The sequence below is a fragment of the Saccopteryx bilineata genome, chromosome 3 (genome assembly GCF_036850765.1).
Source record: "Saccopteryx bilineata isolate mSacBil1 chromosome 3, mSacBil1_pri_phased_curated, whole genome shotgun sequence".
NCBI classification, from domain to species: Eukaryota; Metazoa; Chordata; class Mammalia; order Chiroptera; family Emballonuridae; genus Saccopteryx; species Saccopteryx bilineata.
Window position 1 is genome coordinate 47,601,386 of NC_089492.1, and position 13,811 is coordinate 47,615,196.

General features: G+C 41.0%; 1 protein-coding gene across 2 annotated transcripts in view; it reads left to right on the forward strand.

Annotated features, from left to right (window-relative positions):
• Window positions 1-13,811, forward strand: part of SPIDR (scaffold protein involved in DNA repair) — a 451,079-nt gene that overhangs the window by 379,209 nt on the left and 58,059 nt on the right. For both annotated transcript variants that reach the window (XM_066266094.1, XM_066266093.1), the window contains one exon: window positions 2,847-2,987. In XM_066266094.1, coding sequence (XP_066122191.1) covers window positions 2,847-2,987 — 141 coding nt within the window. The remainder of the gene's footprint in view (window positions 1-2,846; window positions 2,988-13,811) is intronic.

Consider the following 13,811-nt stretch of genomic DNA (forward strand, 5'->3'; position numbering starts at 1 on the left):
GAAGTAGGTCCCAGCCTGAAATATGAGTGGGACATTGAGGTAGGAGGAATAAAGGAAACACTATATATTAAGCAAAGCAGCAGAAAATAGGACTATCAACACCCACAACAGAGATCTTTGAGGGAAGAATAAAAAACCTGACTATTCAGGCAAGACATAGTTAAGTGGCCCTTGTGCAAATGAGATCAGTTTACTTGCTTCTTGGAAGAAATACCCTGGGCTCATCCAGAGTGTCATAGATGGGGCCGACGGCCCTGGGCACCTTCAGCCTTCAGTGGCAAACCCCAGCTTTCTGGGCAAGGTTAGGTCATAGGTGGCTGGAGTAGAGCTGGAAGAGATTGAACCCTCCCTTAGAGGAGCGAGGGGGAAGCCTACCTTCCAGTGTCCCTGTTTCCTCACAGCAGAGGCATGTAAGCCTGGCAGGCTTTAGCTCAATGACCTTCCTTTCCACTATTGAAGCAGGACCCAGATGGCATTCTATGATGCCTTTGGGGCGTTGGAGCCTTTAAGGGTGTATCCTAAAAGCTGGTAGTTCCCCTGATCTCTACTGGGCTTTTTCTGCCTCTAGGTGTCTTAAAAGCCATGCTCAGAAGATCTCGCTGAGGGGTTTGAGGATCCCCATCCGCCTATATAAATCTTTTCCATATATCTGGAGCTATTTGGAAAAAGACAAAACAGTGTTATTAGCTGGATCTAATAAAGAAGGTAGTAGTTTGCAGGTGAAAAAGATTTGGTGTCTCCTGTTCATCAGCCTTCAAAAGAAATGTAATTTTTTTTTTTTTAAGTAAAAGGCATGATATGGTAGACCTGTAGGGGTCATTGGCCTGGTGTGCAGGATTCCCAGGTTCGATTCCCGGCCAAAGCACACAGGAGAAGCACCCATCTACCTCTCCCCCCCTTCCCCTCTCCCTCCTCTCCCTCCTCTCCGTCTCTCACTTCCCCTCCCGCAGCCAAGGCTCCACCAGAGCAAAGCCACCCCGGGCACTAAGGATGGCCCCATGGCCTCCACCCCAGTTGCTAGAATTGCTCTGGTTGTAACAGAGCTACACCCCAGATGGGCAGAGCATTCCCCCCTGGTAGGCATGCCAGGTGGATCCCGGTCAGGCGCATGCGGGAGTCTGTCTGACTGCCTCCCCATTTCCATCCTCAGAAAAATACAAAAAATAAATAAATAAAAGAAAAAATACAACCAAAAAAAAGGGGGGGGCATTCCTTGTGTTAAAGCTCCAGGGAGCATGGAGTGAGCTTGAGTATGTCCTATGAAACATGGAGCTCTATGTTGACATATAAGTCTTTGGAGAAGAGGAACTGCTGAAATAGTTCATCAGCATTTGTCCCTAAGACAGCAGTCTTTATAGTGGAAACATCATAAGTAAATATTTGCTGTCTGTCTATAGATTAAAGGGGGAATAAGTGTAGCTTTTCTTTTTGGAAGTTCTATTTTATTTGCTTTCAAATATGCCAGGCTTTTTGTCTCCTAATAATATTTTTATGATTTTTTACCTTTTTAAAATGGTTATGCTTTATATTTTAATTCTAATACACCAGTCCTTAGCAGGTCTATTGGTACTTTTCTGACTCTTCTCACATAATGGTTTCTTTTGTACTTGGTTCTTTTTATTGGAACATATATTAATTAAGCTTATTGGGGTAATATTGGTTAATAACATAAAAGTTTTAGTGTACAATTCTATTATACATCATCTGTATGTTGCACTGTGTGCTCACCACCCAGGGTGCAGCCTTCTGTCATGTAAATATATGTATTTACTCCCTTTATTCTCTTTATCTTCCTCCATCTCCCTTCCCCTTTGCTAAGCACCATATTGTTGTTTCTGTCTATGAATTTGTTTGTTACTTTCTTTTTTATATCTCACATATGAGTAAAATTATATGGTTCTTGTCCTTTTCTGTCCTTACATATTTTACATAGATTATCTTGCGAGCCAGGGGGCTAGGGATGGGGACTGTGGACCCGGGAGACTTAATCAGGAAGTCTAGACTGCTCGTCTGCTCCCTTTGCCAAGGCAGTGTTCAAGGTCCATAGCTTCAATTTATCTTTCCTTTGTTCATTCTTTGTTTGTCATTTGTTCTTTTCCAACTTGTACTTTTTTTTATACCTTTTTCTTTATAATAATTTTGTTCCTCACAGTCATTTGGTGGTGTTATTTGCTAAACTTTCCTAAACTTTTTTCAGGCTTTAGGAAATTTTTCTGAGAACATGTCATTTCATGATCAATAACACTTCATTTACCTGAATTATGAAGTAGGAGGATTGAAAATTCAATCATAAATAGGCTTTTATAATTATTGCCCTTTAAACTAAAAAATTGGGAGGAATCTCATCATGTCACTGGATACCCATCAGGCCTGTGTGGCTGCCAGCTGGCACACTAGTTTTATTCTGCTGGGATATGCATGACTGTAAATACGTACCTTCTCAGAGAAAACCCCTTATTGTGATTCTTAGCAGAATGTTACACTGAAGCTTTTCTCAGTGTTGAATGTCCATATAAAATATGTTACCTGTTATGGAAAATAAGAGAAAAGGATGCTCTTTCTGGGCAGCAGCAATATATTTGATTTGTGTGCTTTTGAACCCCATTTGGCTTAGGATTTAGTTTTATGCCAACAATAATTCTGCTCCTATATTTTGCAGATAGTGATCAAACACCTGCATGTAAAAATCTAAAAAGTATATGTTTGAATTCAACTTCATTTACCTTGATTCAGCCATTTAGGAAGATAACTACAATAGATTTCTAGTGAAGGAGAAATAAATTCTGATCTCTGTATTGAATCAAAAACTGTCTCCTAAAACAACAAATGTGAATGCTCTTTTGTAGAGTCTGCCTTCTCGTACAAGATGCCTATGGAATATTCTGTGAAGTACAGTTAGAGGGCGCCATCTTGAAGAACCGACAATTGGAAGGGAAGTCCTGTAGCCTGGCGGGAATGAAGGTTCTGCAAAAGGCTACCAGAGGAAGGTGAGGACACACTGTAAGAGCATCCAGTTTGCTACAGTGGCTGGCACTTTTATTAGTCTTTTATCTCTAATTTTATTTTTTAAAACAAGGGCCTGACCAGACGGTGGCACAGTGGATAAAGCATCAGACTGGGACCCAGGTTCAAAACCCCAGGGTTGCCGGCTTGAGCATGGGCTTATCCATCTTGAGCGTGGGCTCACCAGCTTCAGTGCAGGGTCCTGGCTTGAGTGTGAGATCGTAGACCTGAGCCCAAAGGTCGCTGGCTTGAAGCCCAAGGTCGCTGGCTTGAAGTCCAAGATCGCTGGCTTAAGCAAGGGGTCACTCACTCTGCTGTAGCCCCCCCCCTCCCAGTCAAGGCACATATGAGAAAGCAGTCAATGAACAGCTAAGGAGCCAAAACGAAGAATTGATGCTTCTCATCTCTCTCCTTCCTGTCTGTCCCTATCTGTCCCTCCCTCTGTCTCTCTCTCTGTCTCTGTCACAAAATATAAATGAATAAATAAACTAGCATCTTAGAGTTTGTCTATAAACAAAGCCAGGGGTTCTTTGGAGCCCATAAGGTACCACTTGGTGGTTAGGGGGAATGGTAATAGACAACAAAAACAATTACACAGACTTAGCAATTTATAACTTTATTAAAATTAAGAAGATTATTAAGAAGATTTAATTCTTAAATTATTAAGAAGATTTTAAAATGTTACACATGTGTATTGTAATTCTAAAGATTTGTTTTCTGTATGTTTCCTAGCTCTAACATAAGGCAGCTTTATATGAATCTGTTTATGTAAATGAAATTTTGTGGAGAGACATCCTACAAGCTTTAAGCTAAACTCTTGTCACATATTTTCACTTTCCATGGTAACAAAGCTTTGTTCTGTCAAGTTTTGTAATACCTCACCCTAAAATGTTGTTTTGGAAAGCTAGAGACGGAATACATAGAGCTGGCCCAAACTGTGGCTGTTACATCTCCAATAATCATCTTACTGCATGGTTTTAAGAAAGGAAGAAACTTTTTTTTTTTTTTTTTGTATTTTTCTGAAGCTGGAAACGGGGAGGCAGTCAGACAGACTCCCGCATGCGCCCAACTGGGATCCACCCGGCACGCCCAGCAGGGGGCGATGCTCTGCCCATCCGGGTGTCGCTCTGTTGCAACCAGAGCCACTCTAGTGCCTGAGGCATAGGCCACAAAGCCATCCCCAACGCCGGTCCATCCCTGCTCCAATGGAGCCCCTGCTGCGGGAGGGGAAGATAGAGACAGAGAGGAAGGAGAGGGGGAGGGGTGGAGAAGCAGATGGGCGCTTCTCCTGTGTGCCCTGGCCGGGAATCAAACCCGGGACTTCCGCACGCCAGGCCGACGCTCTACCACTGAGCCAACCGGCCAGGGCTGGAAGAAACATTTTTAATGGAACTATCCAATTAGTGTAAGCTATGAGTTGAGGATTTTCTCAATCTTACTGTAACCTCTCTTCAAATAGTGTGTTATTTTAATTTTCTTAGTGTTAATGTTTTGTTTAATTATAGTAACATTTGAGCTTATAACAGTATCTGAAGGAGAAAAGAAAACATGAGTATATGATATCCTGGTTTTAAAAGTTATTGATAACATCTTTCAGTGATTTATATAATGACCATTCTAGCCATCATTCTAAACTGTATTTACTGAATATTTCTCCTAACTGATCTCTGTAGACAGTCAGCTTTCTCATGGGCCTCAACTCTGTCTCATCTGTCTTTCATATGGCATTGTGGAAGTATACTAGACATGCAAAAGGCTCCATTGGGTTATATGAACCTTATCCTTATTAAGACTGAACCTTATTTTAGTCCTCAAAATCTCAAATATCTGAAAAGACTAAGGGTAGTTATAACATTAATCCCAACAGGGCTATTTAAGAAGTTGTCTTTCTTGACATGACCTCTACACATCAGCCTCCCACCTGAGCACACCAGGATACCAGTAGGCTCTTCATGGCAGGACAGCTTTGCCATGGGACAGCAGTGTTGCTGCAGCTGTCAGGTTTCCTGGTGTGCTGTACAGGCCAAAGGGAGACTGTTCTGCTCTAGGAGACACACTTCTTCCTGGAGACTGTGGGATAAAACTTCTTGTGGAAATACCACTGGTAAATGACAGCCAGGATTGGAATCCAGGGGTCTTTGACTCTATATTATGTTCTTTTATCATTATATATACCTAATAATATTTAATCTAGAAATCATAGAAAATATTTTTTCTGGCCCTGGCCAGTTGGTTCAGTGGATAAAGCATTGTCCCAGTTTGCAGATGTCCTGGGTTTGATCCCCAGTCAGGGCACACATGAGAAGTGACCATCGGCTTCTCTTCCTTTCCCTCTCCCCCTTCTCCCTCTCTTCGCCTCTCACAGCCAGTGGCTCAGTTGATCTGAGCGCATCAGCCTCAGGCACTGAGGATAGCTTGGTTGATTCAAACATCAGCCTCAGATCAGGGTTGCTGTGTGGATCCCGGTCAGGGTGTATGCAGGAGTCTATCTCACTATTTCCCCCCCTCTCACTTAAAACAAAAAAGAAAAAAATTTTTTTTCTGCTTGACCTGTGGTAGCACAGTGGATAAAGTGTCGACCTTGAATGCTGAGGTCTCTGGTTCAAAACCCTGGCTTTGCCCCATCAAGGCACATGGAAATACGAAAAGCAACTACTACAAGTTGATGCTTCTAGCTCCTTCCCCTCCCTCCCTCTCTCTCTTTCTCTCCCCCCCCCAAAAAAAATCAATAAATAAAATCTTTTTTAAAAATCATTTTTTTCCATGGGAAATGCACCGAGTATTTCAAATAATCATTTACAAACAAACTTTTGGAGGCCATCCTTTTTATAAGTTGGTGACTAAATATCATTTTTGTTCTGGTTGTTGTGATTAATTTCTTATATATATTTAATATTATTTTAATATGGAATGATCCAAATAAATATTTAGATTGTTGTTTTGTTCTTTTGGAAGCTATATTCCTTCAAACCAAATCATTAAACAGTTTTTTAATCTTGGGTGTAATAATTGCCTGTTAGTGACATCATCCACTGTCAGTCATTCAACCATGACCAAGTAAACACAAATTGTCTTTCTTTCCTTTTTTTCCCCAGAATTACTGTGTTTCTTAGCAACTTTAATAAACTTTAACAAAATATACTTCTCATAAACCTTAATAAAATACTCTTACTTCCTAATGTGTTACCCCAATAAATTCAATTTTAAAAAATAAATAAATAAAATACACTTCCGAAAATTCAAGCAAAATGGTTAATCATAATTATATAATTCTAATATCGAAAATAACTTTTTTGTCAGTTGGAAGATGGTTGTATGTTTAGTCTAAGTCATTGAGGCTTTTATATCTTGGCTACCAGATTTCATCTGGTCCACAGTTATAGGGATGGAATATCGCTGCTCTACGATGGCTTTAAAGGGAACTGATGATCTCAGAACCGTTCAAACAAACATGCTGTTGGACCACTCTGCAGAGTGGGAGAAAAACAGCCGTCATATCCTTTGTTTCTCTGGCATATTTTTGGAGTTGAGTGTCTGTACTGACTGTGCAAAGTAAGATGAGTCAGTAAAATAGCCTGGATTTAAAGGAAAAAACTATCATTTTCAAAACAACCAGAAGCGTGCTGTCCAAGCAGAATATAGAGCTCTCCTCTAGAACACTCCCTGCTTATTTGTTTAGTGACTTCTCCTAAGGCATATCTTGTGACCTTTGTCCTCCCAAGTGGCTTGTATAGCAGTTTATTAGGTCAGAAAGCCTGAAAAGTCACATTATTTTAGTGTCATTTTATGTATGAACTTTATCTTTTTATTGTTAATTGTCATATTTTTATTTTTATGATAAAGCAATACTGAGGGAGGAAAAAAGAAATTTCCTGAAATATATTAATTCAATAAATATAGAAAATATAACCTACAAATTTGGGGGGGAGGGAAACCTCTGTTTTTTGTTGTTGTTTTTTTCTGAAGCTGGAAACGGGGAGAGACAGTCAGACAGACTCCCGCATGCGCCCGACCGGGATCCACCCGGCACACCCACCAGGGGCGAAGCTCTGCCCACCAGGGGGCCAATGCTCTGCCCCTCCGGGGCATCGCTCTGCTGCGACCAGAGCCACTCTAGCGCCTGGGGCAGAGGCCAAGGAGCCATCCCCAGCGCCCGGGCCATCTTTGCTCCAATGGAGCCTTGGCTGCGGGAGGGGAAGAGAGAGACAGAGAGGAAGGGGGGGGGGTGGAGAAGCAAATGGGCGCTTCTCCTATGTGCCCTGGCCGGGAATCGAACTTGCGTCCCCCGCACGCCAGGCCGATGCTCTACCGCTGAGCCTACCGGCCAGGGCCAAACCTCTTTTGGTTTAAACTTCTACTAGTATTTATATCTTTAGTTATTAAAACAAAACTGATTTCTGTCTAAAATTAAATTTTATAGCTATTTTATTTAGATCTCTTTTTGTGTGTGTGTGTGTGTGACAGAGACAGAGGCTGAGAGAGGTACAGACAGGAAGGGAGAGAATTAAGAAGCATCAGTTCTTTGTTGAGGCACCATAGTAGTTCATTGATTTCTTTCTCATATGTGCCTTGATGGGGGAGGGGGGGGGACTATAGCAGACCGAGTGACTCCTTGCTCAAACCAGATGAGCTGCGCTCAAGCTGGCAACCTTGAGGTTTCCAACCTGGGTCTTCCGCATCCCAGTCCGATGCTCTGTCCACTGCTCCAGCACCTGATCAGGCTATTTAGATCTCTTGAATGACCCTTTAACCCTTTGAATAGTACAGATGTTCATATAAGTCCTTGTGCCTTCTGACCATCCAGAGTACGATCATACAAAAATTTTTATTTAAAAAATGTGTAAGGCAACATTAAAAAAAGGCAAATGTATGTTCTTCTTGTTTCCATAAAGTTAATAAAACTGGAACTGGAACTAATTTCATTTTTTGAAAAATAAACTCACTCCCAAGGGTCAACAAGCATGAAAAAAACTCACTACTCAAAGGGTTAAGAGTGATGTTTTGGAGAGGACTTTATTTCAGAGTACTCATTGTACACAAAGGGCTCTTAGTGCTGCAAATGACAAAAAAAAAGTAATAAATACCAACTTTAGACTTGAATTGCCTTTTTTAGAACAGAAAACTAGACAGGCCTAAGTATTAGAGCAGTTGATGCTTTAAGTGACTAGCTCTCAACTGGCTGATATCAGAGAATTTCATGAAAGAAGTGAGAACAAGTTCTTTAAAGATCTTGATCTGGCAGAAGGAAAAGTTCTCTTCAAATTGGTAAAATGTGAATAGAGAACCCAGAAATAAATCCACACCTTTATATTCAATATTTGACAAGGAGACAAGAACATACAATGGGATAAAGACAGTCTATTCAATAAATGATGTTGGGAAGGTCAGACAGATACATGCAAAAAATGAAACTGGACCACCTTCTTACATCCTACACAAAAGTAAACTCAAAATGGATTAAAGACTTAAATGTTAGACCCAAAGCATAAAAAAATCCTAGAAGAAAACATAAGCACTAAAATCTCGGACATTTCTCATAGCAGTATTTTTTCTGATATATCATCTCAGGTAAGGAAAACAAAAGAAAAATTGAACAAATGGAAATTGCATCAAACTAAAAAGGTTTTGCACAGCAAAGGAAATCATAAACAAAATGAAAAGATAACTCACTGAATAGTAGAACATATTTGCCAATACATCCGATAAGGGGTTAATATCTAAATTTTATAAAGAACTTATAAATCTCAACACCAAAACGGTCAAATTAAAAAATGGACAAAGAGCCTTACCTGTGGTTGTGCAGTGGATAAAGCATCAACTTGGAACGCTGAGGTTGCCAGTTCTAAACTCTGGGCTTGCCTGGTCAAGACACATATGGGAGTTGATGCTTTCTGCTCCTCCCCCCCTTCTCTCTCTCTCTCTTTCCTCTCCCTCTAAAAATGAATAAATAAAATCTAAAATAAAATAAAGAATTTAAAATAATGAACAAAGATCTATATATACACTTCTTCAAAAAGGACATACAGATGGCCAATAGACATATGAAAAGATGTTCAATTTTACTAATCTTCAAGGAAATGGAAATTAAAACCGCAATAAAATAGCATCTCACATCTGTCAAAATGGCTAACAAGTGTTGGCAAGGATGTGGCAAAAAAGGGAATCCTTACGCACTGTTGGTGGAATGCAGATTGATGCAGCCACTGTGGAAAGCAGTGTGGAGTTATCTCAAAAACTTCCAAATGGAGCTATCTTATCACCAAGCAATTCCACTTCTGAGAATTGATCCAAAGAAACCTGAAACACTAATTTGGAATATATGCACCTCTATGTTCATTGCAGTACTATTTACAATAGCCAGATTTGAAAGCAGCCCAAGTGTCCATCAGTAGATGAGTGGATAAAACCTGTGGTACACTTACACAGTGGAATACTACTCAGTTGTAAAAAAGAAGAAAATCTTACCCTAAGCAACAGCATGGATGGACCTGGAGAGCATTATGCTAAGTGAAATAAGCCAGCCAAAGAAAGACAAGTACCATCTGATTTCAATCATATGTGGAATCTAATAACAAAATGAACTAACATGCAAAATGAAACAGAGGCTGACAGTTATCCAGTGGAGTGGGTGCTACTGCTCACTTCACTGCCCATGCCCAGAGCTGTGTGGGATTCCCAGCAGAGGGGAATATTTCAATGTAAATAAAGGTGACACCACAGGCTTGAGTTTGAATATGTCCAAATTTTTTGTAATTATGCAAACATCAACACTTATATGAGAAGCCTTGGTATGGCTCCCCTGTAGTGGCTGGTGCCATGTGCCCAGCTGTCCAGCTCTGAGTCACACTGATTTATTGACATACAGACCTTGTTTTAATCATTGTGCCCCCCCACACCGTCCATAGTTCAGACAGTTAGTAAATGTTGATGTCAGTGAAAATGTCTAGTGGCCAATATTTCAGCCTGACCTGCCAGTCATATATTATGCTTTTAAGGGCAGGGGTTGTTTCTTGCTCACCATTGTATTTCTCGTATGTAGACGCTACTGTTACCCCCATCTTAGGAAGAGGGCCTGAAACAGAGGTGAGGGTGATTGACTCTGGGTCACACCGCTGGCCAGGGATCAAGCTCTGGTGTGACTCCAGGCAGTGGGTACTTGGATGTTCAGTCTCCTGTGGAGACCATCACCTTCCCTCCAGCTGAGTGTGACCCAGAGTGTACAGAAGTGCAGTGGAAGGAATTCAGCAAGAATTGTTCAACACAAGTTGACTGGACTGGGTTAGGATTATCATTTTAGATGCTCCTTTAACAGGAAATACATAGTGGTGAGAGCTCTCCTTAGGTTATTTCAGGAGTAATTTCCTTCCTTTGATTTTCTCTTTTCTTTTTTTTTTTTTTTTTTTTTTTTTTTTTTTTTTTTTTTTTTTCCTTTTCATTTTTCTGAAGCTGGAAATAGGGAGAGACAGTCAGACAGACTCCCGCATGCGCCCGACCGGGATCCACCCGGCACGCCCACCAGGGGCGAAGCTCTGCCCATCAGGGGGCGATGCTCTGCCCATCCTGGGCGTCGCCATGTTGCGACCAGAGCCACTCTAGCGCTTGGGGCAGAGGCCACAGAGCCATCCCCAGCGCCCGGGCCATCTTTGCTCCTATGGAGCCTTGGCTGCGGGAGGGGATGAGAGAGACAGAGAGGAAAGCGCGGCGGAGGGGTGGAGAAGCAAATGGGCGCTTCTCCTGTGTGCCCTGGCCGGGAATCGAACCCGGGTCCTCCGCACGCTAGGCCGACGCTCTACCGCTGAGCCAACCGGCCAGGGCCTGATTTTCTCTTTTCAAAAATGTCACCCTGCCTGACCTGGTGGTGGCGCAGTGGATAGAGCGTTGGACTGGGATGCGGGAGGACCTGGGTTCGAGACCCCAAGGTCGCCAGCTTGAGTGCAGGCTCATCTGGTTTGAGCGAGGCTCACGAGCTTGGACCCAAGGTCGCTGGCTCCAGCAAGGGGTTGCTCGGTCTGCTGAAGGCCCGCGGTCAAGGCACATGTGAGAAAGCAATCAATGAACAACTAAGGTGTTGCAACGCACAATGAAAAACTAATGATTGATGCTTCTCATCTCTCTCCGTTCCTGTCTGTCTGTCCCTGTCTATCCCTCTCTCTCTGACTCATTCTCTGTCTCTGTAAAAAAATAAATTATTAAAGAAATGGAACAAAAAAATCATCAGATTTATATGGAACTATAAAAAACCCCAAATAGCCAAAGCAATCTTAAGGAAAAAGAATGAAGCTGGGGGCATTACAATACCTGACTTCAAACTATATTATAGGGCCACAACAATCAAAACAGCATGGTATTGGCAGAAAAGTAGACACTCAGACCAATGGAACAGAATAGAAATTCCAGAAATAAAACCACATATATATGATCAAATAATTTTCGACAAAGGGGCCAACAACACACAATGGAGAAAAGAAAGCCTCTTCAACAAATGGTGCTGAGAAAACTGGAAAGCCACATGCAAAAGAATGAAACTCGACTACAGCTTGTCCCCTTGTACGAAAATTAATTCAAAATGGATCAAAGACCTAAATATAAGAACTGAAACAATAAAGTACATAAAAGAAGACATAGGCACTAAACTCATGGACCTGGGTTTTAAAGAGCATTTTATGAATTTGACTCCAAAGGCAAGAGAAGTGAAGGCAAAGATAAATGGATGGGACTACATCAGACTAAAAAGTTTTTGTTCAGCAAGAGAAACTGACAACAAAATAAACAGACAGCCAACTAAATGGGAAATGATATTTTCAAACAACAGCTCAGATAAGGGCCTAATATCCAAATTATACAAAGAACTCATAAAACTCAACAACAAACAATCCAATAAAAAATGGGGAGAGGACATGAACAGACACTTCTCCCAGGAGGAAGTACAAATGGCCAACAGATATATGAAAAGATGCTCATCTTCTTTAGTTATTAGAGAAATGCAAATCAAAACTACAATGAGATACCACCTCTCACCTGTTAGATTAGCTTTTATCAACAAGACAGGTAATAGCAAATGTTGGAGAGGCTGTGGAGAAAAAGGAACCCTCATTCATTGTTGGTGGGAATGTAAAGTAGTACAACCATTATGGAAGAAAGTATGGTGGTTCCTCAAAAAACTGAAAATAGAACTACCTTATGACCCAGCAGTCCCTCTACTGGGTATATACCCCAAAACTCAGAAACATTGATATGTAAAGACACATGTAGCCCCATGTTCATTGCAGCATTGTTCACAGTGGCCAGGACATGGAAACAACCAAAAAGCCTTTCAATAGAAGACTGGATAAAGAAGATGTGGCACATATACACTATGAATACTACTCAGCCATAAGAAATGATGACATTGGATTATTTACAGCAAAATGGTGGGATCTTGATAATATTATACAAAGTGAAATAAGTAAATCAGAAAAAACCAAGAACTACATGATTCCATACATTGGTGGGACATAAAAACGAGACTAAGAGACATGGACAAGAGTGTGGTGGTTACTGGGGGTGGGGAGGAGGAGGGCTGCGGGAGGGAAGGAGGGAGAGGGAAAGAGGGTGGGGGAGGGGCACAAAGAAAACTAGATAGAGTGTGTCGGAGGACAATCTGACTTTGGGTGATAGGTATGCAACATAATTGAATGACAAGATAACCTGGATATGTTTTCTTTGAATATATGTACCCTGATTTATTGATGTTGCCCCATTAACATTAATAAAAATTTATTTATAAAAATAAATAAATAAAACATCTTCCTCACCTAAGAAAAGAAAAAGGCAAAAATAAGCCTGACCAAGTGGTGGCACAGTGGATAGAGCATCAGACTGGAATGTGGAGGACCCAGGTTCGAGACCCCGAGGTGTCCAGCTTGAGCGCAGGCTCATCTGGTTTGAGCAAGGCTCACCAGCTTAGACCCAAGGTCACTGGCTCAAGCAAGGGGTCATTCAGTCTGCTGTAGCCCCCCAGAGTCAAGGCACATATGAGAAAGCAATCCATGAACAACTAAGGAGCTGCAACGAAGAATTGATGTTTCTCATCTCTCTCCTTTCCTGTCTGTCCCTCTCTCTGACTCTTTCTGTCTGTTCCACAAAATAAATGGAAGGAAGGAAAGGAAAGAAAGGAAGGGAAGGAAGGGAAGGGAAGGGAAGGGAAGGGAAGGGAAGGGAAGGAAGGAAGGAAGGAAGGAAGGAAGGAAGGAAGGAAGGAAGGAAGGAAGGAAGGAAGGAAAAAGATAAGACTGTTACTGAAAAGTTATATGTCTGGGGCGAGACTACCCACCATGATCTACCCAGTTAGGAAGTTATGATCTGATCACCCTGTGATGTTGCTTTCTATAGAACCCCTTATTTTCCTACCTATAGCATAATAAAGTATTTCCTTGTAAGTCTTCTAATAAAATAATGGGTTTTGATCTTCTAGATTGTGACTTTTTTTTTAACATAGAGCATTTTATAAAATAAACTCTACAAAACTTTTCTTTGGTATAATTACATTTTAGGAAAATGAAGTCTATTTCTCTCATTATTGTTTACTTAATCACTTAACTTCTGATTGTTTTGGTTGTTACTGTGAACTGACAGTTATTTTTATTAATGATTCTAATCAATGATTAATAGAGATTATAACTTTTATTTTTATTTTAGAGGAAAAGTATTTTTTTCAATTTGAGGTCTTAGTCCCAAGTCACACAAATCATGATTATGATATATAATCTTAACTTTTCAATTATTCATTTACTTCCTTGTGTATTTGGTTGGTCAGCTTCAAATCTCCT